Source organism: Mobula birostris, unplaced genomic scaffold (genome assembly GCF_030028105.1).
Source record: "Mobula birostris isolate sMobBir1 unplaced genomic scaffold, sMobBir1.hap1 scaffold_348, whole genome shotgun sequence".
Classification (NCBI taxonomy): domain Eukaryota; kingdom Metazoa; phylum Chordata; class Chondrichthyes; order Myliobatiformes; family Myliobatidae; genus Mobula; species Mobula birostris.
The window spans coordinates 194,192-219,946 of NW_027276549.1; the positions used below are offsets into that span (position 1 = coordinate 194,192).

The 25,755-nt window shown below is 43.6% G+C and overlaps 1 protein-coding gene across 1 annotated transcript in view; it reads right to left on the reverse strand.

Annotated features, from left to right (window-relative positions):
• The window catches only part of LOC140193014 (dynein axonemal heavy chain 6-like), a gene marked incomplete at its 3' end in the record, with an annotated part of 382,778 nt that overhangs the window by 137,332 nt on the left and 219,691 nt on the right, over positions 1-25,755 (reverse strand). Inside the window, exons 31-33 of the mRNA XM_072250467.1 lie at positions 22,422-22,511; positions 3,923-4,039; positions 458-719 (exon numbers count right to left, since the gene is read on the reverse strand). Coding sequence (XP_072106568.1) covers positions 458-719; positions 3,923-4,039; positions 22,422-22,511 — 469 coding nt within the window. The remainder of the gene's footprint in view (positions 1-457; positions 720-3,922; positions 4,040-22,421; positions 22,512-25,755) is intronic.

Genomic DNA, 25,755 nt, shown 5'->3' on the forward strand with positions numbered 1-25,755 from the left:
CATGCAATAGGAGAGTCTGAGGTTAGGTTACCTCTTCCATTCAGAATGAATTCCTGAGCCGGGCAGAGACAGCTCCTCCATCAATTTCAATGGGAATGCCTGATTTTGTTTATTAAAATTTGAGGTATTTAACTGCTTTTGAGTGTTATGGATTTTTATTCTACATTTCCAATAAAAGTTTTAAAGATTCTTAATAGTTATTTACGTTTGTAAGTGTGTCTGAATGTCTCCAATGAGCCTAGCCAACAGAGCTGGGGAAGTTACCACAGGAAATTCTGAGTGGCAGCATCTACGTGCATCTGGAAAAGTAAGGACTGACTGAGGATAGTCAGCATGTCTCTGGAAACTCCTAAATTTGATTAAGTTCTTTGAAAAGGCGACACAGAAAATGGTGAGGGAGGGGTAGTAGATGTGGACTAATTACACTTTAGCAACCTCTTTGCTCAGATGCACCTACCTTCTCTTTCCTGACTCTTGTGATCTTGGAGCTCAGTCCAACTCCTCTCTACATTGCTGAACGAAGGAGAAGTCAGCTTCGTCTCAGGCTCATGGCCATGATCTTTGTGAAGGTCTTTGGCAAACTTTCGCATTGCCTGTGCCAATAGACCATCAGTCCAGGTCATTGTACTTGGGTTCAGATACCCATAGAGCTCTCGAACGCTGATGGACTTGGGATTCACAGTGAAGGTCTCCACCTTGCCTTTCTTACCAATGGAACTCTGTGGAGGATACAGAAAAATCTTGGAAACAGTTTGAGAGGTTTGAAATTGTCCTTCATCTCTGGGATTTAGAGTGAAGTTTTCCAGGTGAGATTCTTTTTTGCCATTCATATGTGGGATTTTAGAATATGTAACACAGAAGAGTTCAGCACTGGAACTGGCCTTTTGACCCACTGTGTCAATGCTGAGCATGTAGCCAAATGAATCTAATCCTTTCTTCCTGCATATGATCCATGGGTCTCCATTCCAGGCACATTTATGTGTCTAAGTAAGAGCTTTTTTAATGCACTGTGATATCTGCTTCCACACCTTTCCCTAGCAGCATGTTCCAGGCAACCACCACACTCTGTGTAAAAACTTGCCCTGCAGATGCCCTTTGAACTTTTCATTCACCTTAAAATTAATCCCTCTATTATTCAATATTTCTACCCTGGGAAAAGCACTGACCAGCCTATAACCAGACAGACTCTATTTATGCCTCTCACAATTTTATAAACTTCTATCAGATTTTCTCTCAGCTTCCAAGACTCCAGAGTAAACAACCCAAATTTGTTCAATCTCTCCTTATAACTAGTACTTTCTAATCCAGGTAGCATCCTGATAACCATCTTCTGAACCCTCTCCAAGGCCTTCACATCCTTCCTATATTTCAAACGTGGCCTTTCAGAAGTTCGATATTCCAAGTGTGGCCTATCAAAAGTTCAATATTCCAAGTGTGGCCTATCGGAAGTTCAATTTTCCAAGTGTGGCCTATCAGAAGTTCAGTATTCCAAGAGTGGCCTATCAGAAGTCGACATAGGAAAGGTAGACTAAGTGTTGCTGGGTAGAGTATTCAGGATTTAGATAATTGAAAATGGAGGTGGGTATTATATTTCTAAACCAATGTGGTCTGTGACATGTAGGAACACTTGGTGATGGTGTTTCTTAGCATTTTCTTGCTTTAGGTGCCAGAGATAGTTTGTTTGGAAAGTACTATCAAAATGCCTTGACGAGCTGTTACAGTACATCATGTTGACACTTTATGATGAAGCAACAATGGATGGATTAAATGTTCAGGATGGTTTGGATCTTTGGTTGCTAATTGATTAGGAATTGCTCCAAAGTTTCCAGGAATTAAAAATCTGACTCCCAGAACCTAAAATAAGGAAACTCACATGGGCAAGAAAAAGTATGCAACACTCACTCAGTACCTCCCCTAAAACAAAACTTGTTCAGAGCTGTAAATCCCCCATTTTCACTGCTTCACTGGCAATGCAGTTCTCCTTAAGTGTGAGCCTTCAAACCATGCAAAACTAACCCAATAAAAGCCCTCTGCCAGTGACCCACTCCTACAATACTGATTGCACAGCACTGCACCACACTCTCAGTGTTGCTCTTTTGTAGTGCAACATCCTTCAGCATTGCTCCTTGCACAGTGCAACCCCCCCTCAGTACTGCCCATCCAACAATGTGCATTAAGACCATAAGATATAGGGTCAGAATTAGGCCATTTGGCCTATCAAATCTGCTCCACCATTTCATCATGACTGATCCATTTCCCTCTCAGCCCCAGTCTCCTGCCTTCTCCCCATATCCCTTCATGCCCTGACTAATCAAGAACCTATCAACCTCTGCCTTTAATATATCCAATGTCTTGGCCTCCACAGCCACCTGTGGCAATGAATTCCAGAGATTCACCACTCTCTGGCTGAAGAAATCCCTCTTCATCTCCATTTTAAATGGGCATCCTTCTGAGGCTGTGTCCTCTGGTCTTAGACTCGCCACCATAGGAAACATCTTCTCCACATCCACTCTATCGAAGCTTTTCAACATTTGATGGATTTCAATGAGATTCTCCCTTATTCTTCTGAATTCTAGTGAGTACAAGCCCAGAAAAATCCAATAATCCTCATATGATAAGCTTTTCATTCAGAATAATTTTTGTGAACATCCTTTGAACCCTCTCCATTCTTTCTTAAATAAGGGCCCAAAACTGCTGATAATACTCAAGTGAGGCCTCACTAGTGCTTTATAAAGCCTCAACATGACATCCTTGCTTTGCATTTGTATTGCTAACTTTGCAATTGTCTTCCTCACCACTGATTCAACCTGCAAATTAAAGTTTTAGAGAATCCTGCATGAGGACTCTCAAGTCCTTTTGCACCTCAGAGTTTCGAATTTTTCTCTCCAATTAGAGTTCAATCAGTGCTGCCACTCTCACAGTATGACACTCCCTCATTACTGCCCTTCCTCAGTGTGACGTTCCCTCAGTACTGCCTCTCCCACTTTGACAGAGTTTGTGTTGAATTGACTGAGGCTCAGTTGCCCCTCAATGATGAGCAGCTTGGAAGTAAACAAATCAGTGATGATAGTTAACATATTGTTACAGAATACCAGTAATGTTCATTGCTGCCTGCGTCGTGGAGTGAACTGTTGAAGGTTATCACACTTCCGTGATCACCAGGTCAGGAGTAGACCAGCACTCAAGCAACATCATCTTCTCAATTTCTCTGGGGATTTCTACATAAATGAGTTCAGGATTGCGTCATCCCACCTTAATGAGTCTCCACTAGGAATAAGTGGGAGTGTCCAGTCATTGCCAATCCTGGTCTGGATCTGGACTGCAAAGAGAACATTTGAGTGGCATGAGACCCAACCACTACAGTAGGAAGATGATGTGAACTAATTTCATACAGCAGGTACAACATCTCACCTCCTCGGGATCTTATTCAAGCCCTTGCATCACAGCTCCAGAAACCCGGGGACAAACCTGACTTTGAGTGTTGTCTGTGTGTAGATTATGAGCCCAGTGTTTCCTCCCTGTGACCCCTGAACTTCTTCCAGATATTCTGGTTTCCTTGCACATCCCAAAGATTTGATGGCCAATAGATTAATTGGCTATGGTAAATTGCCTTAGTGTAGGTGAGTGGTAGAATCTTGGTTGAAGGGGAGTGGGGGAGTTAGAAATTGTTGTTGGGAATGTGGGAAGATTAAAACAGGATTAAGTTAGAATTAATGCAAGTTGGTGGTGATGGTCAATATGGACCTAGTGGGCTGAAGGGCCATTTCTGAGTTATATCTTTCTATTATTTTATGCTTTTTAAAGTTCAAAGCCTTTTTATTGTCATGATATTAGAGCCAATAATGATATTGGTTTAGTCTGAGCAGCCCTTCATAGTATGTTTGTAATGAATAAAAAATTCACTAACCGAGGGTGATTTGGCCTCAGCCATGGCCTCTGGAACAAGTCCTGGCAGGATGACCAGGGCCTTCTGCAGAATCATCCTAGCTACCGTCTTACCGCCACAGGTGGGGCCCACCAGCATCACGCCATGACGTACCTGTGGACAGAGGAAAGAGAAAACAGTAGGGACAATGTTACGTGGTGCTGAGTACTCTCCCTTGGATCGAAACTAGACCAAGAGCAGAGGGAAGCAGAACTCTTGAGGAAGCAGCTAGAATTAGTTTCAATAGTTATCAGAAATAAATTTAAATGATTATTAAATACCTTGTTGCATACATCTTTAACACAAGTAAACATTGTACAAAATGTATTCACATTATAATATTGGATGCAACACACATCAAAGTTGCTGGTGAATGCAGCAGGCCAGGCAGCATCTCTAGGAAGAGGTGCAGTCGACGTTTCAGGCCGAGACCCTTCGTCAGGACTAACTGAAGGAAGAGTTAGTAAGGGATTTGAAAGTTGGAGGGGGAGGGGGAGATCCAAAATGATAGGAGAAGACAGGAGGGGGAGGGATAGAGCCAAGAGCTGGACAGGTGATTGGCAAAGGGGACATGAGAGGATCATGAGACAGGAGGTCCGGGAAGAAAGACAAGGGGGGGGGGAACCCAGAGGATGGGCAAGGGGTATATCAGAGTGACAGAGGGAGAAAAAGGAGAGTGAGAGAAAGAATGTGTGTATATAAATAAATAACGGATGGTGTACAAGGGGGAGGTGGAAGTTAGAGAAGTCAATGTTCATGCCATGAGGTTGGAGGCTACCCAGACGGAATATAAGGTGTTGTTCCTCCAACCTGAGTGTGGCTTCATCTTTACAGTAGAGGAGACCGTGGATAGACATGTCAGAATGGGAATGGGATGTGGAATTAAAATGTGTGGCCACCGGGAGATCCTGCTTTCTCTGGCGGACAGAGCGTAGGTGTTCAGCAAAGCGGTCTCCCAGTCTGTGTCGGGTCTCGCCAATATATAATAGGCCACACCGGGAGCACCGGACACAGTATATCACCCCAGCTGACTCACAGGTGAAGTGTTGCCTCACCTGGAAGGACTGTTTGGGGCCCTGAATGGTGGTAAGGGAGGAAGTGTAAGGGCATGTGTAGCACTTGTTCCGCTTACACGGATAAGTGCCAGGAGGGAGATCAGTGGGGAGGGATGGGGGGGACGAATGGACAAGGGAGTTGTGTAGGGAGCGATCCCTGCGGAATGCAGAGAGAGGGGGGGAGGGAAAGATGTGCTTAGTGGTGGGATCCCATTGGAGGTGGCGGAAGTTACGGAGAATAATATGTTGGACCCGGAGGCTGGTGGGGTGGTAGGTGAGGACCAGGGGAACCCTATTCCTAGTGGGGTGGCGGGAGGATGGAGTGAGAGCAGATGTACGTGAAATGGGGGAGATGCGTTTAAGAGCAGAGTTGATAGTGGAGGAAGGGAAGCCCCTTTCTTTAAAAAAGGAAGACATCTCCCTCGTCCTAGAATGAAAAGCCTCATCCTGAGAGCAGATGCGGCGGAGACGGAGGAAGTGCGAGAAGGGGATGGCGTTTTTGCAAGAGACAGGATGAGAAGAGGAATAGTCCAGATAGCTGTGAGAGTCAGTAGGCTTATAGTAGACATCAGTGGATAAGCTGTCTCCAGAGACAGAGACAGAAAGATCTAGAAAGGGGAGGGAGGTGTCGGAAATGGACCAGGTAAACTTGAGGGCAGGGTGAAAGTTGGAGGCAAAGTTAATAAAGTCAACGAGCTCAGCATGCGTGCAGGAAGCAGCGCCAATGCAGTCGTCGATGTAGCGAAGGAAAAGTGGGGGACAGATAGCGGAATAGGCACGGAACATAGATTGTTCCACAAAGCCAACAAAAAGGCAGGCATAGCTAGGACCTATATGGGTGCCCATAGTTACACCTTTAGTTTGGAGGAAGTGGGAGGAGCCAAAGGAGAAATTATTAAGAGTAAGGACTAATTCCGCTAGACGGAGCAGAGTGATGGTAGAGGGGAACTGATTAGGTCTGGAATCCAAAAAGAAGCAGAGAGCTTTGAGACCTTTGGGACTGGACATCCATGGTGAAAATAAAGTGGTGGGGGCCAGGGAACTTAAAATCATCGAAAAGTTTAAGAGTGTGAGAAGTGTCACGAACATAGGTAGGAAGGGATTGAACAAGGGGGGATAAAACCGTGTCGAGGTATGCAGAAACGAGTTCGGTGGGGCAGGAGCAAGCTGAGACAATAGGTCGGCCAGGACAGGCAAGTTTGTGGATCTTGGGTAGGAGGTAGAAACGGGAAGTGCGAGGTGTGGGAACTATAAGGTTGGTAGCAGTGGATGGGAGATCCCCTGAGCGGATAAATTCGGTGATGGTGTGGGAGACAATGGCCTGGTGCTCCTTAGTGGGGTCACGATCGAGGGGTAAATAAGAGGAGGTATCCGCGAGTTGTCACTGTGCCTCGGCAAGGTAGAGGTCGGTACGTCAAACTACAACAGCGCCCCCCTTATCGGCGGGTTTAATAATAAGGTTAGGATTAGTGCGGAGGGAGTGGAGAGCAGAGCGTTCGGAAGGAGTGAGGTTGGAATGGGGACAAGGTGCGGTGAAGTCGAGACGGTTGATGTCCCGTCGGCAGTTAGCGATAAAGAGATCCAGAGCAGGCAGAAGACCAGAGCGGGATGTATATTTATATAAATATAAATATAAAGATAAATATTGGATGTATATTTATATAACAATTCAAGACACAAGAAAAACTGCAAATGCTGAAAATCATGAGTAACACACACAAAATACCGGAGGAACTCAGTGATTTAGCCAGCATCTATGGAGGAAATGGACAATTGATATTTTGGGTCAAGAAAGAAAGAGATAGTAGAAAAAGGTGGGGGAAATGGATGCCAACATGCAGGGGAGGGAGTGGAGAATGGAAATGATGTAAGAAGCTTGGAAGTGATAGGTGGAAGTAACAAAGGGATAAGGAAAATGGAATGTACGTTTGTAATAGGAGAAGGCAGTGCAACATGGAATAAAGGGAAAAAACGGTCGTAAAGAGGAATGAGTGGGTGATGGTCAGATTGAGAGAGCTGGGTAGGGGAAAGAGAAGGGTTGATGGGGGCTGGTGAGAAAAGAGAAAACAAAAGGAAGAAGAAAGGGGAATGATTGCCAGAAGTCATAGAAATCGATGTTTGTGCCATCAAAGGCAGAATATGAGGTGCTGTTCCTCTAATCTTGTGGTTGTACAAACAGTGAAAAGCAGGTTGTTGAAAAAGATATTCAGGAACATAGGGAAAGGAACTGGCTATTTGGCTCTTCTAGTCTGTTTTCCTATTCTTTGAGGTGTATTGGTTTATTATTGTTACATGTACAAGGTACAGTGAAAAACTTTATTTTGCATACAGATCATTTCATCACATCAGTGCATTGAGGTAGTACGAAGGAAGCAATAACTGTTACAATTACAGTGTAAGTGCAGTGCAAACAGACAATGAGGTGCAAGGTCATAACAATGTAGATTGTGAGGTCAAGAGTTCATTTCTTGCACGAGATGACTGTTCAATAGCTTTATAAGGACCCACATAACCCACTTCATTCTCCTATCTTACCTCTGTATCTTTTCACATCCTTGGTTATCCAAAATCTACTAATCTCAGATTTGAAGTAAAAGTAGAAATGCTGGAAGCATTCTGCCCCTTCATCTCTGAACTGAAACATTAACTCTGTTCTCTCTGCAGATGCTGCCTGGCCTGCTGAGTGTTATTGATGTTTACTGATTTTTTATTTCAGATTTACAGTATCAAGTTTTTTTGCTGTTCTAAGGTTTAAAATTATGAATAATGCTTGTGTAGGGTAACATAATTGGGAGAAATGTACATAATTCACAACCACCGACACTGAATTGGGATTTCACTTTAAGAGGCTGGTCTGATATTATGATGTTGTTACATAAGGATTTTTAGCTCTTATGATTATGGGTTTCATTAAACATAAAATGTTTAACTTCATTTTATTTGTGAAAACCTACATTGGTGAACCCGACATGACAGGATGATTCCAGAGTTATTGAACACGTCAGCCAATGCAGTCATTTGAAGCTGCTGGAGTTTTCAGAGCAAAATGGCATCGCCTGTTTTGTACAAACTAAGGCCTAATTTGCTCTGCGAAAAATCACTGCCGACAACACCAAATTTTACTACGTAGTAGCATCACTCAGCAATTCCACAGCTGCGAGAATGGTAAGTCTGCTTGAACACCCACCTGAACACGAAAAATACCAATCACTGAAAACTCACCTTTTACAGACATGTGGTGAATACTAATGCCTTAACAAGGCCACCATCCTCGATCGTTACCCAGTCTTGGACATCCAAGACTTTTCACAGCATGTTTAGCTGGAAAGTTAATTAGTTCCAAACTTGATCTAGTTAGGAGGTACCAGCAGGTGCTTGTGTGCTTGGAGGACATTCTCAACACAACTCTAATAATCCCATTTGGCCTTTTTGAGTTTCTGCACATGCTGTTTGAACTGAAAGATGCAGCACAGACTTTCCAACGGTGATGGACTCTGTATTACCAGGATGACATGCTTGTTGCCAGTGCTTCCAAATTCAAACATGTATCTCATCTCCGCACACTTTTTGAGCACTTAAACCAACATGGGTTGATTATTAACCCTGCTAAATGGCAGTTTGGGGCATCAACCGTTGACTTTCTCAGCCACCACATCTCCACAGAAGGTGCAAAACCCATCCCATCAAAAGTAGCCGCTATTATGGATTTCCTACCAACACACATTACAAAAAAACCTACAGGAGTTTTTAGGTATGGTAAATTTTTTTCACCGCTTCATTCCATGAGCTGCTGAACTTATTCACTGCTCCTTAAAGGCTGCTCTGAGTATTAGCATGATCATCTCCCATGGTTCCTTCTGGGGCTCAGAACTGCTCCAAAAGAGGACCTGCAGTCATCCGCGGCTGAGTTGCTATATAGGCAGCCATTACGAGTGCCAGGTGATTTCATTCCTAAAGCCACACCGCCTGGTCGGCCTCTCAACAGTGTTTCACCCTCCTCAGTAAATTCAATTCCTTTTCACCTATTCCTACCTCCCATCACTCTTGGGTACAGCACTCTTGGGTTTCTGTTTCTGTTACCTACATTCTGCCTCGTTTGTTTTCATCCACTATGACGCACACCAACATCCCTTTATGTCCATTTACAATGACCCTTTCCGCATTTTGGAATGGGGAGAAAAGTCTTTTTATCATAGATAAATGGGTAAGCCTGAACATATTTCAGTAGATTGCCTTAAATCGGCCCACCAAGATTTGGAGTATTCCACTGCCATGCCCCTGGTGTCACAACATGACCATGAGCATGTCAATGCACCTCCAGATGAGCCAAATGCACCTGTGGTTCTTCCACCCATGGAACAGAGGACCTGAGCCAGGCGGCTCGTCTGAGGTCCAGACAAGTTCACAATGCTGGTTTTAGTGAATTCTGGTGGGAACTGTGTAGGGTAATGAAATTGGGAGAAAGGTACATAATTCACAACCACCGACATTGAGTTGGGGTTTCGTTTTAAGAGGCTGGTCTGATGTGATGATGTTGTTACGTAAGGATTTGTAGCATACTTCTGATTTTAGGTTTGGGAGTTCAATAAAATGTGTTACAGGTTTCATAACATAAAACACCTTACTTTGTTTTATTTGCAAAAACCTACACTAACATGTTTTACTTTTGGTGAAAAAGAGTGTCAACTTCATGCCAGCATTTGCAAGAAGTGTTTCCTGCTATGGAATCAGCACTATATTCCATCCAAACCCAGTATATCATCAATGAAGTATAGTGCCCAAAGTGCTCCAGATGTAATCTAACCAGAGTTGAGGATAACTGCAGTAAAACATTCTTCTCATTATATAGAACAGTAAACCTGGAAAACCGACAGCACAATACAGGCCCTTCGGTCTACAATGCTGTGCCAAACATGTACTTACTTCAGAAATTACCTAGGGTTACCCATAGCCCTCTGTTTTTTTAAGCTCCATGTACCTATCCAGGAGTCTCTTAAAAGACCCCATCATATCTGCCTCCACCACCATCGCTGGCAGCCTATTCCATGCACTCACCACTCTGTATAAAAAACTTACCCCTGACATCTCCTCTGTACCTGCTTCCAAGCACCTTAAAACTGTGCCCTCTTGTGTTAGCCATTTCAGCCCTGGGAAAAAGCCTCTGACTATTCACAGGATCAATGCCTCTCATCATCTTATTCACCTCTATCAGGTCACCTCTCATCCTCCGTTGCTCCAAGGAGAAAAGGCTGAGTTCACTCAACCTATTCTCATAATGCATGCTCCCCAATCCAGGCAGCATCCCTGTAAATCTCTTTTGCACCCTTTCTATAGTTTCCACATCCTTCCTGTAGTGAGGTGACCAGAACTGAGTGCAGTACTCCAAGTGGGGTCTGAGCAGGGTCCTATAAAGCTGTAACATTACCTCTCGGCTCTTAACCTCAATCCCACGGATTGATGGAGGCCAATGCACCGTATGCCTTCTTAGCCATACAATCAACCTGCGCAGCAGCTTTGAGTGTCCTACAGACTCGGACTCCAACTCCAAAATCTCTCTGATCCTCCACACTGCCAAGAGTCTTACCATTAATACTACATTCTGCCATCATATTTGACCTACCAAAATGAACCACCTCACACTTATCTGGGTTGAACTCCATCTGCCACTTCTCAGCCCAGTTTTGCATCCTATCAATGTCCCGCTGTAACCTCTGACAGCCCTCCACACTATCCACAACACCTCCAACCTTTGTGTCATCAGCAAATTTACTAACCCATCCCTCCACTACTTACCCCTTGCATCTCCTCTGTAACTACTTCCAAGCACCCTAAAACTGTGCCCTCTCGTGCTAGCAATTCCAGCCCTGGGAAAAAGCTTCTGACTATCCACACGATCAATGTCTCTCATCTTATATACCTCTATCAGGTCACCTCTCATCCTCCGTCGCTCCAAGGAAAAAAGGCTGAGTTCACTCAACCTATTCTCATAAGGCATGCTCCCCAATCCAGGCGACATCCTTGTAAATCTCCCCTACACCCTTTCTATGGCTTCCACATCCTTCCTATAGTGAGGCGAGCAGAACTGAGCACAGTGCTCCAAGTAGGGTCTGACCAGGGTCCTATATAGCTGCATCATTACCTCTCAGCTCCTAAACTCAATCCCACGATTGATGAAGGTCAATGCACCATATGCTTTCTTAACCACAGAGTCAACCTGCGCAGCAGCTTTGAGTGTTTTATGGACTCTGACCCCAGGATCCCTCTGATCCTCCACACTGCTGAGTCTTACCAGTAATACTAAATTCTGCTATCATATTTGACCTACCAAAATGAACCACCTCACATTTATCTGGGTTGAACTCCATCTGTCACTTCTCAGCCCAGTTTTGCATCCTATCAATGTCCCACTGTAACCTCTGACAGCCCTCCACACTATCCACAACACCTCCAACCTTTGTGTTATGGAGAAGATGGCCGCGCGACGCAGTGCGCGCAGCCTCTCTGGTGAATGATTTCTATAATCTGTCAAGTAGGGGACCATGCACAATTCTGAATTGATGGAGACAGACGTGAGAGTACAGAAGAACATCTGGAGAAACTTCTGAAATGCCCACTTCGCTGCTGCTGCTACTGTGTGGTCTGGAATCTCTGAAGCAGAAGGCCCCGAGTCCTCGGCTTTGCTTGTTTCGGCGGCCAGGGCAAGGTCGAAGGCGCTCGGCAGAGGATGGCGCTCGGGAGGCTGTATCGGAGGGGCTGGTTGGAGGCTCGAAGTTTTCGGATGGACGAATTCAGTGTCGGCTGTGGTCGGGTGCTTCCAATGCATCGGCAGTTGACGGTGCCTGGAGGTTTATGGCAGGGAATTTCTCCCTTTTGCCGCCTGCTATCGGGGACTTGGGAGTCGATCGGGACTTGAGACTTTTATTTTTTTACTGTGCCCATGGTCTGTTCTTTATCAAATTATGGTATTGCTTTGCACTATTGTAACTATATGTTATAATTATGTGGTTCTGTCAGTGTTAGTCTTTAGTTTGTCCTGTTTTTCTGTGATATCATTCTGGAGGAACATTGTATCATTTCTTAATGCATGTAAGCATTTCTAAATGACAATAAATGAGGACTGAGTGTTCTCATAATCCAAAATCAGCAAATTTACTAACTCATCCCTGCACTTCCTCATCCAGGTCATTTATAAATATCACAAAGAGAAGGGGTCCCAGAACAGATCCCTGAGGCACACCACTAGTCACCGACCTTCATGCAGAATATGACCTATCTACAACCACTCTTTGCCTTCTGTGGGCAAGCCAATTCTGGATCCAATAAGCAAGGTCCCCATGGATCCCATGCCCTCTTACTTTCTCAATAAGACTTGCATGGGGTACCTTATCAAATGTCTTGCTGAAATCCATATACACTACATCTACTGCTCTACCTTCATCAACGTGTTTAGTCACATCCTCAAAAAATAAAAATCAGGCTCATAAGGCACAACCTGCCTTTGACAAAGCCATGTTGACTATTCCTAATCATATTATGCCTCTCCAATTGTTCATAAGTCCTGCCTCTCAAGATCTTTTCCATCAATTTACCAACCACTGAAGTAAGACTCACTCATCTGTAATTTCCTGGGCTATCTCTACTCCATTTCTTGAATAAGGGAACAATATCTGCAACCCTTCAATCCTCCAGAACCTCTTCCGCCTCCATTGATGATGTGAAGATCATTGCCAGAGGCTCAGCAATCTCCTCCCTCGCCTCCCACAGTAGCCTAGGGTACATCTCGTCTGGTCCCAGTGACTTATCCGACTTGAAGCTTTCCAAAGGCTCACGCACATCCACTTTCTTAATATTTTTAAGCTTTTCAATCAGCTGCGTCATCCCTACAATCACCAAAATCCTTTTCCATAGTGAATACTGAAGCAAAGTATTCATTAAGTACCTCTGCTATCTTCTCCAGTTCCATACACACTATCAGACTTGATTGGCCCTATTCTCTCATGTCTTACCTTCTTGTTCTTCACATACTTGTAGAATGCCTTAGGGTTTTCTTTAATCCTGCTCGCCAAGGCCTTCTCATGGCCCCTTCTGGCTCTCCTAATTTCATTCTTAAGCTCCTTCCTGCTAGCCTTATAATCTTCTAGATCTCTATCATTACCTAGTTTCCTTGAACCTTTCGTAAGCTTTTCTTTCCTTCTTGACTAGATTTTCAACAGCCTTTGTACACTACTGATCTTGTACCCTAAAATCCTTTCCCTGTCTCATTGGAATGTACCTGTGCAGAACACCACTCAAATATCCCCTGAACATTTGCCATATTTCTGCCGTACATTTCCCTGAGAACATCTGTTCCCAATTTATGCTTCTAAGTTCCTGCCTGATAGCTTCATATTTTCCCTTATTCCAATTAAACTATTTCCTAGCTTGCCTGTTCCTATCCTTCTCCAATGCTATGGTAAAGGAGAGAATTGTGATCACTATCTCCAAAATGCTCTCTCACTGATAAACCTGACACCTGACCAGGTTCATTTCCCAATTCCAGAAGAAGTACAGCCTCTCCTCTTCTAGGCTTATCTACATAGTGTGTCAGGAATCCTTCCTGAACACACCTTACAAACTCCACACCACCTAAACCCCTTGCTCTCGGGAGATGCCAATCAATCCCAGATTTCTAATTACAGTGGGGACCATTTTGTTAGATACTCTGATTATTTTCATTCCCGACTAATGAACTTTAATGATGTGCACTTGGAGCTCTAAATCGAACATGACTTCTCCTTAAGCTTTAAAATTGAAATTTCTAGTCTTTCTCAGTCTGAATTGAACAACCCCACACACTTTGGGTTGAAGTCTGCAGGACAGTTATGTATGAACATCATCTTTTAAGAAAAGTGCTGAAGTTCATTAGTAACCACTAACTGCTGTCATTAAGAAACTGTGACATGTGGTCATCCACTATAACATGGTTATCTTCATATAACTGATTGGTGACCTCAAAGATCCCGTAATTCAGACTACCTTAAAGAAAGGAGGAAATCTATTTGCAGTGACTGGGAGGGAACATCATGCAGACTGCTTGAAGAAAAGACATCACAGTTGTCCTCCTAATCTATCTCCTTTCAATAATCAGAGAGCTGCTCCTCAAATCAGAGAGGTTTCATTCATAGGCATGATCTTCTCTGCGTGATGACTCAAAGAGGAATCTGGGCGGCATCAATTTCTCTACATTACTGTCTTTATTGCACACAAAAGCCTTCAGCACTTGTAATCAAGAGGAACTTTATGCATTGTTTGCGACATGTCCTCTAATTATTGTCTTAATTACCCTGGAGGAGGTCAATAGAAGCAAGTGCATGAACTACTGAAGTGTGGAGTATCTTTCTGAAAGAGAATTCCTGCCGAGTATCCTTCTCAAATTTCACTGCCCTTAGAAATTCATCTCCATCCCACACCTGCTACGTGACGGCACACACACCAAACTTTTCACTTTCAGTTTCATTGGATGTTCATGATTAGGCTTGTTCCATGTGAGGGTAGTGTTGTTTCTTGCACTCATATAAAACTCAGAAATGTTATCACCTTTCCACCCTGTCCCTAATTTCAGATGTTTTTTCTTTACTCTCTCCTGATATTTTTATCATCATCACAGGGGATAGGATAAATAGTCCCCAGCTCTCACAGCTATCTTCACTACACTTGCTCTAAGAGAACATACAGGATGCTGAAGGAACTCAACAGGTCAGGCATCATCTATGGAGGGAAATGAACAGTCAATGCTTTAGGTCGAGACCCTTCATTTGGACCTCTTCTCACCCTGCTTTCTCCTTATTCACTGTATAGGCTCTGACTATGAGATTTTCTAATCAGATTGGATTAAAATATTGTTATATACACCAGGTGTTTGAAATTCCTTGCTCACATGGATTTTTAAGGTGTCTGTATCATGGTCCAGTCCGTGGGCTCTGCATTCCAGTTCATGGTCTGGTCCATGGATTCCGCATTCCGGTTGTTTCTGTTTTCCTGTGTTCCATTGAGGCACCTGCTTCACGTTTCGGGTTTGCAACATAAATAGCTCCGGGGTTCAGTTATTCCTTTACTGGACCATCCCCTCAGAAACTCACTCCAAGAAGCTCAGCATCAGGAACTCAACAGAAATTCACACCAAGAAGCTCGACAGCAGAAACTCACACCAAGGAGGAGTCCCGGCTCTGTGCCCAAGTCAAGTCAAGTCCGAGTTCCAAGTCAAGTCAGGTCAGTCCTAGGTCAAGCCAAGTCCGAGTCCCAGGTCTAGCCAAGTATGAGCTCCAGGTCATGCCTAGTCCGAGTTCGAAGTCATGAGCCAAGTCAAGACCCAGGTACCGAGTCCCTGCCGCGACCCAAGTTCCCATTCTAGTCCGTGTCCAAGCCAAGCCAAGTCCAAGTTCTACGTCAAGAACCAAGTCAAGACCCAGGTACCGAGTCCCTACCAAGACCCGAGTTCCGAGTCATGATCCGTGTTCTCAGTCAAGTCCAAGTCCCAAGTTCTAGTCCTGGTTTTCCGGTTTGTTATTCAGAGTTTACATCCATGTTGACATTTTGTCCTCGCTCCTTGGACCCCCTGGTAATTCTTAATAAACATAGTCCTGTTTATACTACTTCAGTGTCTGCGTCCTGCATTTGGGTCTGCTCCCCAACACCCCCTTGCAACAGTCTGCCTTTTCCCTGAACTATGACTTTCTCTGCCATGACCAAGAGGACACTCAGCCACATCTACTTGATTTCTTGCATTTCTACTCTCACCATCTCTCCTCCCAAAAGAACAAAAGTAGGGTTTACATTGTTAATTGCTGCTCATTACATTCACCTCCACATTCAACAGATTATATCTAGTGTAACATCTGCTGTTTACCTTATGCCCAACCACCATCTGAGGTCCCAGAAGTTCTTCCAGGAGAATTGGAGAACCACCTGCACTACTTCTAACTTGATGTTGCATTTGGAGTGCACGATGTGATCTCCTCTACAATGGAGAAATCAAACACAGATTCTCAAGTAGCTTTCCAAACTCCCTCTATTCAGTATGGAAGGGTGATTGTGAGCTATCATAAGACCATAAGACATAGGAGCAGAATAAAGGGATGTCCTTATATTCGGATGCTATGACCTTTGCTTGTAGACGTCCCCACTATAAGAAATATGTTCACTCTGTCCACTCAATGTAGGCTTTTCAATATTCAATAAGATCTACCCTCACTCTTCTAATCTCCATGAGTACAGCCACTGAGCCAACAAACACTTCTCATATGCTAATCCTTTCATTCCCAGGATCACTCTCATGAACTCCTACGGACGCTCTCCAATGTCAGCACATCTTTTCTCAGATAAGGAGATCAAAACTGCTCACGATACTCCAAGAGTGGTCTGACCAATGCCTTACAAAAATTCAGCATTACACCTTTGCTTTTGTATCCTAGTCCTCTTGAAATGAATGATAACATTACATATACCTTTCTCCACCTGCAAGTTAACCTTTAGAGAATCCTGAACGAGTGTTCTCAAGTCCCTTTGCACATCTGATTTCTGAATTTGTTCCCTGTTTAGAAAATAATCTACACCATTATTCCTTTTACCAAAGCACATAACCATACACTTCCCTATACAGTATTCCATCTGCCACTTTTTTGTTCATTCTCCTATTCTCTCTAAGTCCTTCTGCAGACTCCCTGCTTCCTCAACACTGCCTGCACATCCACCTATCTTTGTATCGTCTGCAAAATTGGTCACAAAACCAGCAATTCCTTCATCCAAATCATTGACATACAACATGAAAAAAATAGTCCCAATACCAACCCTTGTAGAACACCACTAGTCACAGGTGGCCAACCAGAAAAGGCCCTCTTTTCTCCCACTCTTTGTCTCCTGCCAGTCAGTCAATCTATCCATACTAATATCTTTCCTCTAATACCATTGGCTCTTATCCTGTTTAGCAGCCTCATGTGCAGCAACTTGTCAAAGGCTTTCAGAAAATTCAAGTAAACAACATCCATTGACTCCCCTTTGTCCATCCTGCCTGTTATTTCCTCAGAGTTCCAAACTATTTTTCAGGGTAAGGTTTCCTCTTGACCATGTTGACTTTGGCCTACAGTATTTTATCATATGCCCTCAAATATCCCGAAACCTCATCCTTAATAATGGACTCCAACATCACTCCAACAACTCACTGGTCTATCATTTTCTTTCTTTTGCCTCCCTCCCTTCTTAAAGAGAAGAGTGACATTTGTGATTTTCCAGTTCTTGAAAGATCACTACTAATGTCTTCACAATCTCTTCAGCTACCTCTTCCAGAACTCTGGAATGTAGTCTATCTGGTCCAGGTGACTCAGAGACCGATGGCTAAACATTTTCAAGAGAGTGAACCTTTACAAGGCATCAGGCCCCAATAGTGTACCCGGCTGAGTACTGAAAAGCATTGCCAACTACCAGCTGGAATATTCAGGGGCACCCTCAATTTCTCAACTGCTGTATTCTGAGTTTGCCATCTGCTTTGAAAGGGAAGCAATCATTGCAGTGCAAAGAAGAGTATGTTGATCTGTCTCAATGACCATTACCTGTTAGCAACCCCTTCTTTGAAATACTTTGAGAGGTTGCTTAAGGCTAGAATTAATTCCTGCATTAGCAAGGATCTGGACCCTCTGCAATTTGCCTGCTTCCACAACAGGTCTACAGCAGGTGCAATCTCACTAGTTCTATACTCTACTTTGGAGCACCTAGACAACTGAAAGACATATATGGCAGTAGGAAGGGTGAGCATTTCAAATTCCTAGGCATCAATATCAGGGGATCTATCCTGGGACAGATTTGGTATGTCACCAAAGACTCTTGCAAATGTCTGTAGATGTACAGTGAGAAGATTCTGACTGGTTGCATCACATCCTGGCATGGATCCTCCAATCCCCAGGATCACAAGAGGCTGCAGAGAGCTTTAGACTTACAGATCCATCATGGGCACAACCTCCCCACCACTGACAACAGTTTCAAGATGTGGTGCCTCAAGAGATGCGGATAACAGAAGCTTTCTCTGGGGCAATGTGCTAAATTTTAAGTCTTTGCACAGTACTGCTACTGCAAAGCAACAAATTTCTCATCGTATGTATATCAATGATAATAAATCTGATTTTGATTCTGATGGTGTTGGTCATATCTGTTCAGTACTTTACTCCAGAGGAATAGGCCAAACAGTGTGGATCTGATATGAAACCTCTGGACAGTGCAACTGCACAGGAACAACATAAGATAGACCCAGAGCTCACATGGTGTGGGTCTGATTCTGAACGCTCTGCACAGTGCTGCTCCACAGTAATAGGATGAGATAGACCAGATCTCACATGAAGTGGGGCTGATGTTGAAGCCTATGGGCTGTGTTCCTCCACAGTGACAATAGTGGAGTAGAGCCACACAGGGTGGGTTTGATATTGAAACCTGTAGACAGAGATATGCCACAGTGACAAGAGGAGATTGACCAGAGCTCAAATGCAGTGGGGTTGATACTGAAATCTGTGAACAGTATTACTCCACAGTAACAGGATGAGACAGAATAACCATATGAAGTGTGGTTGATACTGAATTAACTCAATGGGCAGTGGTTCTTGGCAGTGACAATACATGACTCAATCAGGCTCAGTTCCAAGTTCATGATGAGCCAGAATGATACTGAACACAGTGGGCACTGTTATATTAAGCTGTGACTTTATCTCTCACCTGAACAAAATTTCACTTATGTCATTTCTCACACACATAAATAAAAAGAACATCACGCTTTTGTCAATATATGACTCAGTGATTTGATTCAGTCTCGTGGAGATTTTATTTTAAACTGAGCCTTGAATTTTATGCCTTTCAATGGCTGTTTTATGTAATAAATGTTTTGAATTTGGCTTGATGATAGGTCTACTCCTTTCTGCCGAGCTGTGAACGTTGCCCTCAGCTGTGGAAGTGTTACCCTTTAGGGCTCCTATCTTTCAGATCACCTGATGTGCTGTACACTCTTTTGCCTGAACCTAAAATAACAAACAGTATTCAGAAGGAAAGGCAATTCACCCAAGGGTTCCCACTTAAGGATATATGAATGTAAAACACAGGAGTGGGAGTTGACTATCCAACCCTTCAAGCTGCCTCACCAGTCACCAAGATCCTGACTGATCTCACCCAGTGCCATTTTTTCAGTACTATCCCCAAATCCTTTCATTTCCTTGTCAAGAAATCTATCAATCTCTATTTTAAAAGAACATAATGATCGATCATCCACACCTTCCTTATCTCAGTCCTAAACAACTTCCTCTTCTCAACATGTCCGCTGATCATAGATTCCACAGCCCAAGGGACACATTTCCTTGCATCTAGCCCCTTGACCCTTTAAGAATTTTCCATGTTTATTGGTCAGCTGAGATCAAGAAAGCACTTTATTTGCAATAATGACTCGATTCCATTCTCCCGGCTTCTTTGCCCACTTGTTCTAGTGAACACCACTTTCCTCACCAGTGATCTTGATGTATCTTCCCTTCTTGTTCAACCTTGCTTTCTCTCTGCCACAGGTAACAAGGGTCTCAGTCAAGTCTACCTTATTTGCTGCACTCCTGCTCCCACTGTTCCCAGTTGAGATCAAGGATATGATTCCCCTTATTTCACTCCACTGGCCTCCACATTCAACAGGAATTTCTAGCATTTGCACCGCATTCCACCAGTGTCTTCCCTTCCACTCCCTGGCATGCTATAGGGACTGTTCCCTTCAGGGGAACTCTTCCCTTCCTCTCCTGGCATGCTATAGGGACTGTTTCCTTCAGGACTCTGGCTCATTTCCCGTCAATCCCATTTCCCATTTTGCAGCACCTTTCCTACATAACTGCAGGAAGTACAAAACTTGCTCTCTTACCACTTCCCTTTCTCCCATCCAGCCACTAAACATTCAGGATGAAGCAGCAAATCGTTTCTCACCTGGATCCACTTATCCAACTCCTACTCCACCCCTTCTCCTTCCTACCTTTTTATACTGGCCATTTCCCTTGTCCTTTCCAGTCTCCATGGTTTTGATCCAAATGTTTCTTTCTATAGATGCTGTCTGACCTGCTGTTCCACCAACATTTTTTATGTGATTGGTGTAATTTAGTTGCACCCATTGTGATAAATCCTCTACGTCAGTGAACTGGAATCTCCCAGAGGCCAGCCATTTTAATTCCACTTCACATTCCCACACCAACATGTCTGACCACACCCTCCTTCTACTGCCAAGCTGAGGCCAGACGCAGATTAAAGGAACAGCATTTCATATCCTGCCTTGGTATCCTCCAACCTGATTGCATGATCATCAATTTCTCTAACTTCCAGTAACCACTCTTCTGTCCCTTCCCCTTATTTTTCTTCAGTTCCCACTGGCCCTATCACCCCATCTCTTTCCCCTGCTCTACTCTTTGAATTTGCTCATTGTCCACATATTCCTCCCTCTGGTTCCTCTTTCTAGCTCCTTCCCTTTACTCTATGCTCCACTGTCATCTCTTATCAGATTCCATCTTCTTCAGCCCTGCTTCATTTCCACCTATGTCCTCTCAGCTTCTTACATCATTCACAATCTCCTCCCTCCCTCTCACCTGGATCCACCCATCTCCCACCAGCTCTTGTTCCACCCCTTCTACTCCCTTCTCTCCACCTCCTTATACTGCCTATCTCCCTTTTTTCAGTCCTGAAGATGGGTCCCCACCCAAAACATTGAATGTCCATTTCCCTCCATAGATGCTGCCTGACTGCTGAGTTCCTCCAACTCCTTTATATCTTGCTCCAGGTTTCCAGCATCTCTAGTCTCTTGTATCCCTCACTTAAACTTCTTACAATTTGGTGTCCTGTAGCCAGTGCACACTTCCACAATAACAAACACATATTGTTTGACTACAAAATGTAATCCTTAACTTCCAGCAGCCTGACACCTTAAATCTTCATCCCATCTCACTCTGAACACCATCTTTGGCCTCCTGCACTGCTCCAACAAATTTCAATACAAGCTTGAGATACTTAAGACACCAATGAATTCAACTATTTCACTGCCATCCCAGTTGTGGTCCTTCCATTTTAAGCCTTCAGGGGTTTGTCCCGGAGACACAAAAGATGCACATGCTAGAATCTGCAGTAACAAACAATCTGTGGAGAGGGAGTAGTGGTATGTAGAGAAGGAATAACTTGATGCAAGGTTTAAACCTAAGACCTAGTTAATTCATCTAGTAGATTGTTCGTTGCTAGAAAAGTTTCTTTTCCCAGTATTTCAGATTTTACACTTCACTTTCTACCCACACCTTCCCATAGAAAGTCTGTTATTCACCACCCTCTCCCAGCCAGCCCCACCACTTCCTTCAGTCGCTCTTGGTCCCCAATCAATCATAAACATTTCCTTCTTTCCTTTGCAACTTCAAGTTCGTTTTATTTTATCATCAGACATGTTAGGGAAGCACAGCGAGTCAGCTCATTGAGCCGCTAACTCATAGCTCCAGCAGCCCGTGTTCGATCCTGACCTCCAATGCTGCCTATGTGCAGGCTGCATGTTCTCCCTGTGAACACATGGGTTTCCTTCACATCCCAAGGATTGACAGGCTCATTGGCTATTTAAATTCCCTCTAGCATGGAGAAGGATCAGGTGGCAGATCAGAGACAGCTGACATAGATTTGATGGGCAAAACCTACTTCTATGCCATAACAGGAAACTCCTCACAGATGATGACTGTTTGAATGTTTCAGATTTCCAGATATGCAGTATTTTAATTTCACACTATTACAGCAAGTTTGCAAGATTCATTTGCACAACCACATATCTATGCAACTGAGAATCATTATTTTTTTATAGGAAGCACAAGAGTCATCACTGGATTAGTTCTCCTCGCCCTATGGACAAACTATCTCCATGTTTCTTACAGCATTACAGTTTTCATGTATTCATTTATTATAGCCTGTTCCCTTTCAGTGAATGATGTCGTCCAATAACAAACATCAAACCACAATGACACCAAATCCCAAAACCAAGTTTTTGTGATGTGAACATCAGGCATGGGTAATGGCGCTCAAAGGATAATATGAGACAGTCCCAAATGCAGAGATGACCTGAGAATGTGAAAAGTGTTGGAGAAATGTGTGGCACTGTGAGGCAGGCACTTAATCTTCCACAGTGACGTTTTAGCATCAGTCCACTGAATTCAGGTCCTGGAATTTAATATTAAGAAACATCTACAAAATTAACTTGGGCACTGCACCTCATAGTTGGGTGAACTATCTGACAATACACATTTTGAGCTGAATTTGTAATCATTCTTTTGATAATGCACAACATCTAGAAGGTAGTTAGATAGATATCTATGTTTCATTAGAATTATCTTAAGGGAAGACAGGAATGAAGCTGGTGAGATGAAGGATTTTAGCAGAATTAACCATACCAGAATCTGACTGTACAGTTGGATTATCTTCTCCTCTTGGCTTGGGCAGCTCTGGAAGCCTAGCTCCAATGTTGCAATGCCTATCGCTTTCTATAATGAATGGACCAAAACAGAAATGTTTAAGAAACAATGGATGATGGATATACAGCTTTGAAGTTCTTAAGTCCTCTGCTGCATCCTTGCTCTCTCCCCAAACCTTCTATACTTCCGGACCAACCCACCATGTAGGGCTTCATCAAATGTTTTGCCTCCATGTAGACAATGTCCACACCCAATCCTCTTGGTCATTTTTCCCAAATACTCAAATTCATGAGATATGATCTCCAACGAACAAAGCTATGAATTTATCCATAATAAATTTTTGACTTTACAAATGCAAATAAACCCTGGCCTCAGAATACCATCCAGTGACTTTCCCACCACTGATACAAGTCCCGCCAGCCTGTAGTTTCCTGGCTCATTCTTGTAGTGTTTCTTGAATAAAGGCACAATATTAGTCAGTCCCCAGTCTCTTAGTACCTCATCTATGGCAAACAAAGATACAAAGATCTTTGTTCAGCTCCAATCTCCACCCTTAGTTCCCAGAATATTCACTTTTATGTGCTTTAAGACCACCAACACCTCTTCTGTTGATATGTTTCAGAATAACAGTGTTTTCTTCCCTACTAACATGGGAATCATTGGCCTGTGACTGCTCAAAGTGGAAAAGGGTCATTCAGGATGGTTCCACTCTCAGTGGTTTACCTGGGAATGGTGACATTCTGGAATGGTCCGAAGTTTTGTGAGGCTTTCAAATCTAGGTGTAGCATTACAGTGAAGTTTATCTACAAGCAATATGTAGTTTTATATTCAATTGTCTTGGTAATAAACCCTTCCTTTGTATTTTAACAGTATGTATGAGCCTTAAGCATATCATTAACTCTCAGTAGTAGAGCTACTAGGACTTGATGTTTCAATCCCTATGGTAAGTCGGCACTCTCAATGTTGGCAGTGGGTTTGGAGTGGTGACAAGGAGGGAGGGTAGGTACATCATCGGGGTCATCAGGTGGGCACCCTCCTTCTTTGACGTTTCGTTGATAAGCCTATGATGTCTCCAGAGGGCTCGACGGTGCTACCTGGTGTCCCAGATACACCCCCCTCAGTTCCATACCCTCCTGTCTTCATCTTGCAGCCCAGTTGTTGTCTTTCCTTTTAATCCAAATCCAATTTCTGCTTTCTTCTGCTGCATTTGACAAGGACTTGATTGCTTGTTGGAGGGAGTGACCCGTCACCCCCATCTTCCTCAATAGACTGGTCGTAGGTGTAGCAACGAATCCCCTGCATCCCACTTCTACAGGGGAAATCTTGGTCTTCCAGCCATTCTGGGCAGCTTCAGTTGCCAGTTCAGAGTACTTGGTCTTTTTCCTCTCATAAGCTTCTTCGACACCATCTTCCCATGGTACTGTCAATTCCACAACATATGCCAGCTTGGCTGTTGTGGACCACAGGACCATGTTTGACCGGAGTGTTGTAGCTGCAATGTCTGGGGGAAACACAAGCTTTTTTTTCAAGTCCATGTCCATTTTCCAATCCCGAGCAACCTGCAGAATGCTTACATCTTTTGATGTTATATGGTGCTCTGGAGGTTGGCCTGCTGGTACAAATCGTGTGATGTAGACATTTCCTGCCGATGTTTGTTGGAGAGCATTTGTGGTGGTTCGCCTCTGTTCCAAGATTGATGCCAGCTATCTGAGAACTTGGTTATGCCACCAAGTGTACTGCCCCTGGGTGAGGCTCATGGTGCATTCTGTTAAAATGTGCCTTAGTGATCCAGGTGCTTGACAAAGAAAGCAAGCGGGGTCTTCTTCCTACCACTGGTTCAGGTTCTGGGGTGTGGGTAGGAGGTCATAAGTGGCTCTGAAGACAAAACTCAGCCGAGATCCCTCCATCTCCCAGATGTCACGCCAGCTAAGTTGAAAGTGGATGAACAGCAACTTATTTAATTATACATATGGGTATGTATCTATTTACATATTGCCAGGACTTCGGAGGAAATGAACCATCTCAGCCAGATCTGAGATTGACTGTTTGAATAAAAAGTACAAGCTGTCACTAAGCTGCCTCATACACACACTCACAGAGCTGGCAGAATAATTTGGAGTACTCGTGGGAAAATAGAGAACTTTATACAGCATCTTATTAAGAACAAACCTCTAGTCCAAGCTCCTAAAATCGACTTTATATCCTTTGGTTTACTTTTAAAGCTGTATTAAAGTTTGGTCAGGCCAAATTTAGAGTATTGTGTGCAGTTCTGTTCACCCATAACAGAGAGGATGTAGAGGCTTGGGGAGGACATAGAAAAGTTTCACCAGGATACTGCCTGGATTAAAGAGTATTAGCTATAAGGAGAGGTTGGACAAACTTGGATTGTTTTCTCTGGAGCTTTGCATGCTCCAAAGTTCAATGCAAATGTATAATCAAAGTACGTATGTGTCACCACATACAACCCTGACCTTTGTTTTCTTGCGGACATACTCAGTAAATCCAAGAACCAAATAGAAAGACTGCACCCATCAAGGCAGAAAAACAAACGATGTCCAAAAGACAACAAACTGTACAAATACAAAAGAGAAAAAAAGTAACAATAATAAATAAGCAATAAATATCAAGAACATGAGATGAAGAGTCCTTGAAAATGAGTCCATAGGTGGTGGGAACATTTCAGTGATGTGGCAAGTGAAGTTCAATGAGCTTATTCCCACTGATTCTGGGGTAATAACTGTTCCTGAACCTGATAGTATGAGTCTTGAGGCTCCTAAACTTCCTTCTTGATGGCAGCAGAGAGAAAAGAGCATGATCTGGGTAATGGGGTCCTTGATGATGGATGCTGCTTTCCTGCAATTGGTGTGCTCAATGGAGGGGAGGGCTTTACCCATGGTGGACTGGCCATATTCCCTGCTTTTGATAGAGGATATGCTGGTGGAAGACCTGATAGAAGTTCATAAAATTTTGAGAGGCATAGATAGTGTGGACAGTCAGAGTCTTTTTCCCAGGATGGTAATGTCAAATAGAAGAGGGCATGGCTTGAATGTGAGAGGGGAGATGTTTAAAGAGGATTCCATGGGAAATTGTTTTTACAGTGAGTGGTAGGTGCCTGGAATGCTCTGCAAGGCATGGTGGTGGAAGCAGATACAATAGCGACATAAAAGGGACAATTTGACAGGCACATAAACATACAGAAGTAAGGGGATATAGATCATGTGCAGACAAATATGTACTTTAAATTAGCACCATGGTTGGGACAGGCATTATTTGCTGAAGGGCCTGTTTCTGTGATATTCTTTCCTAGGTTTAA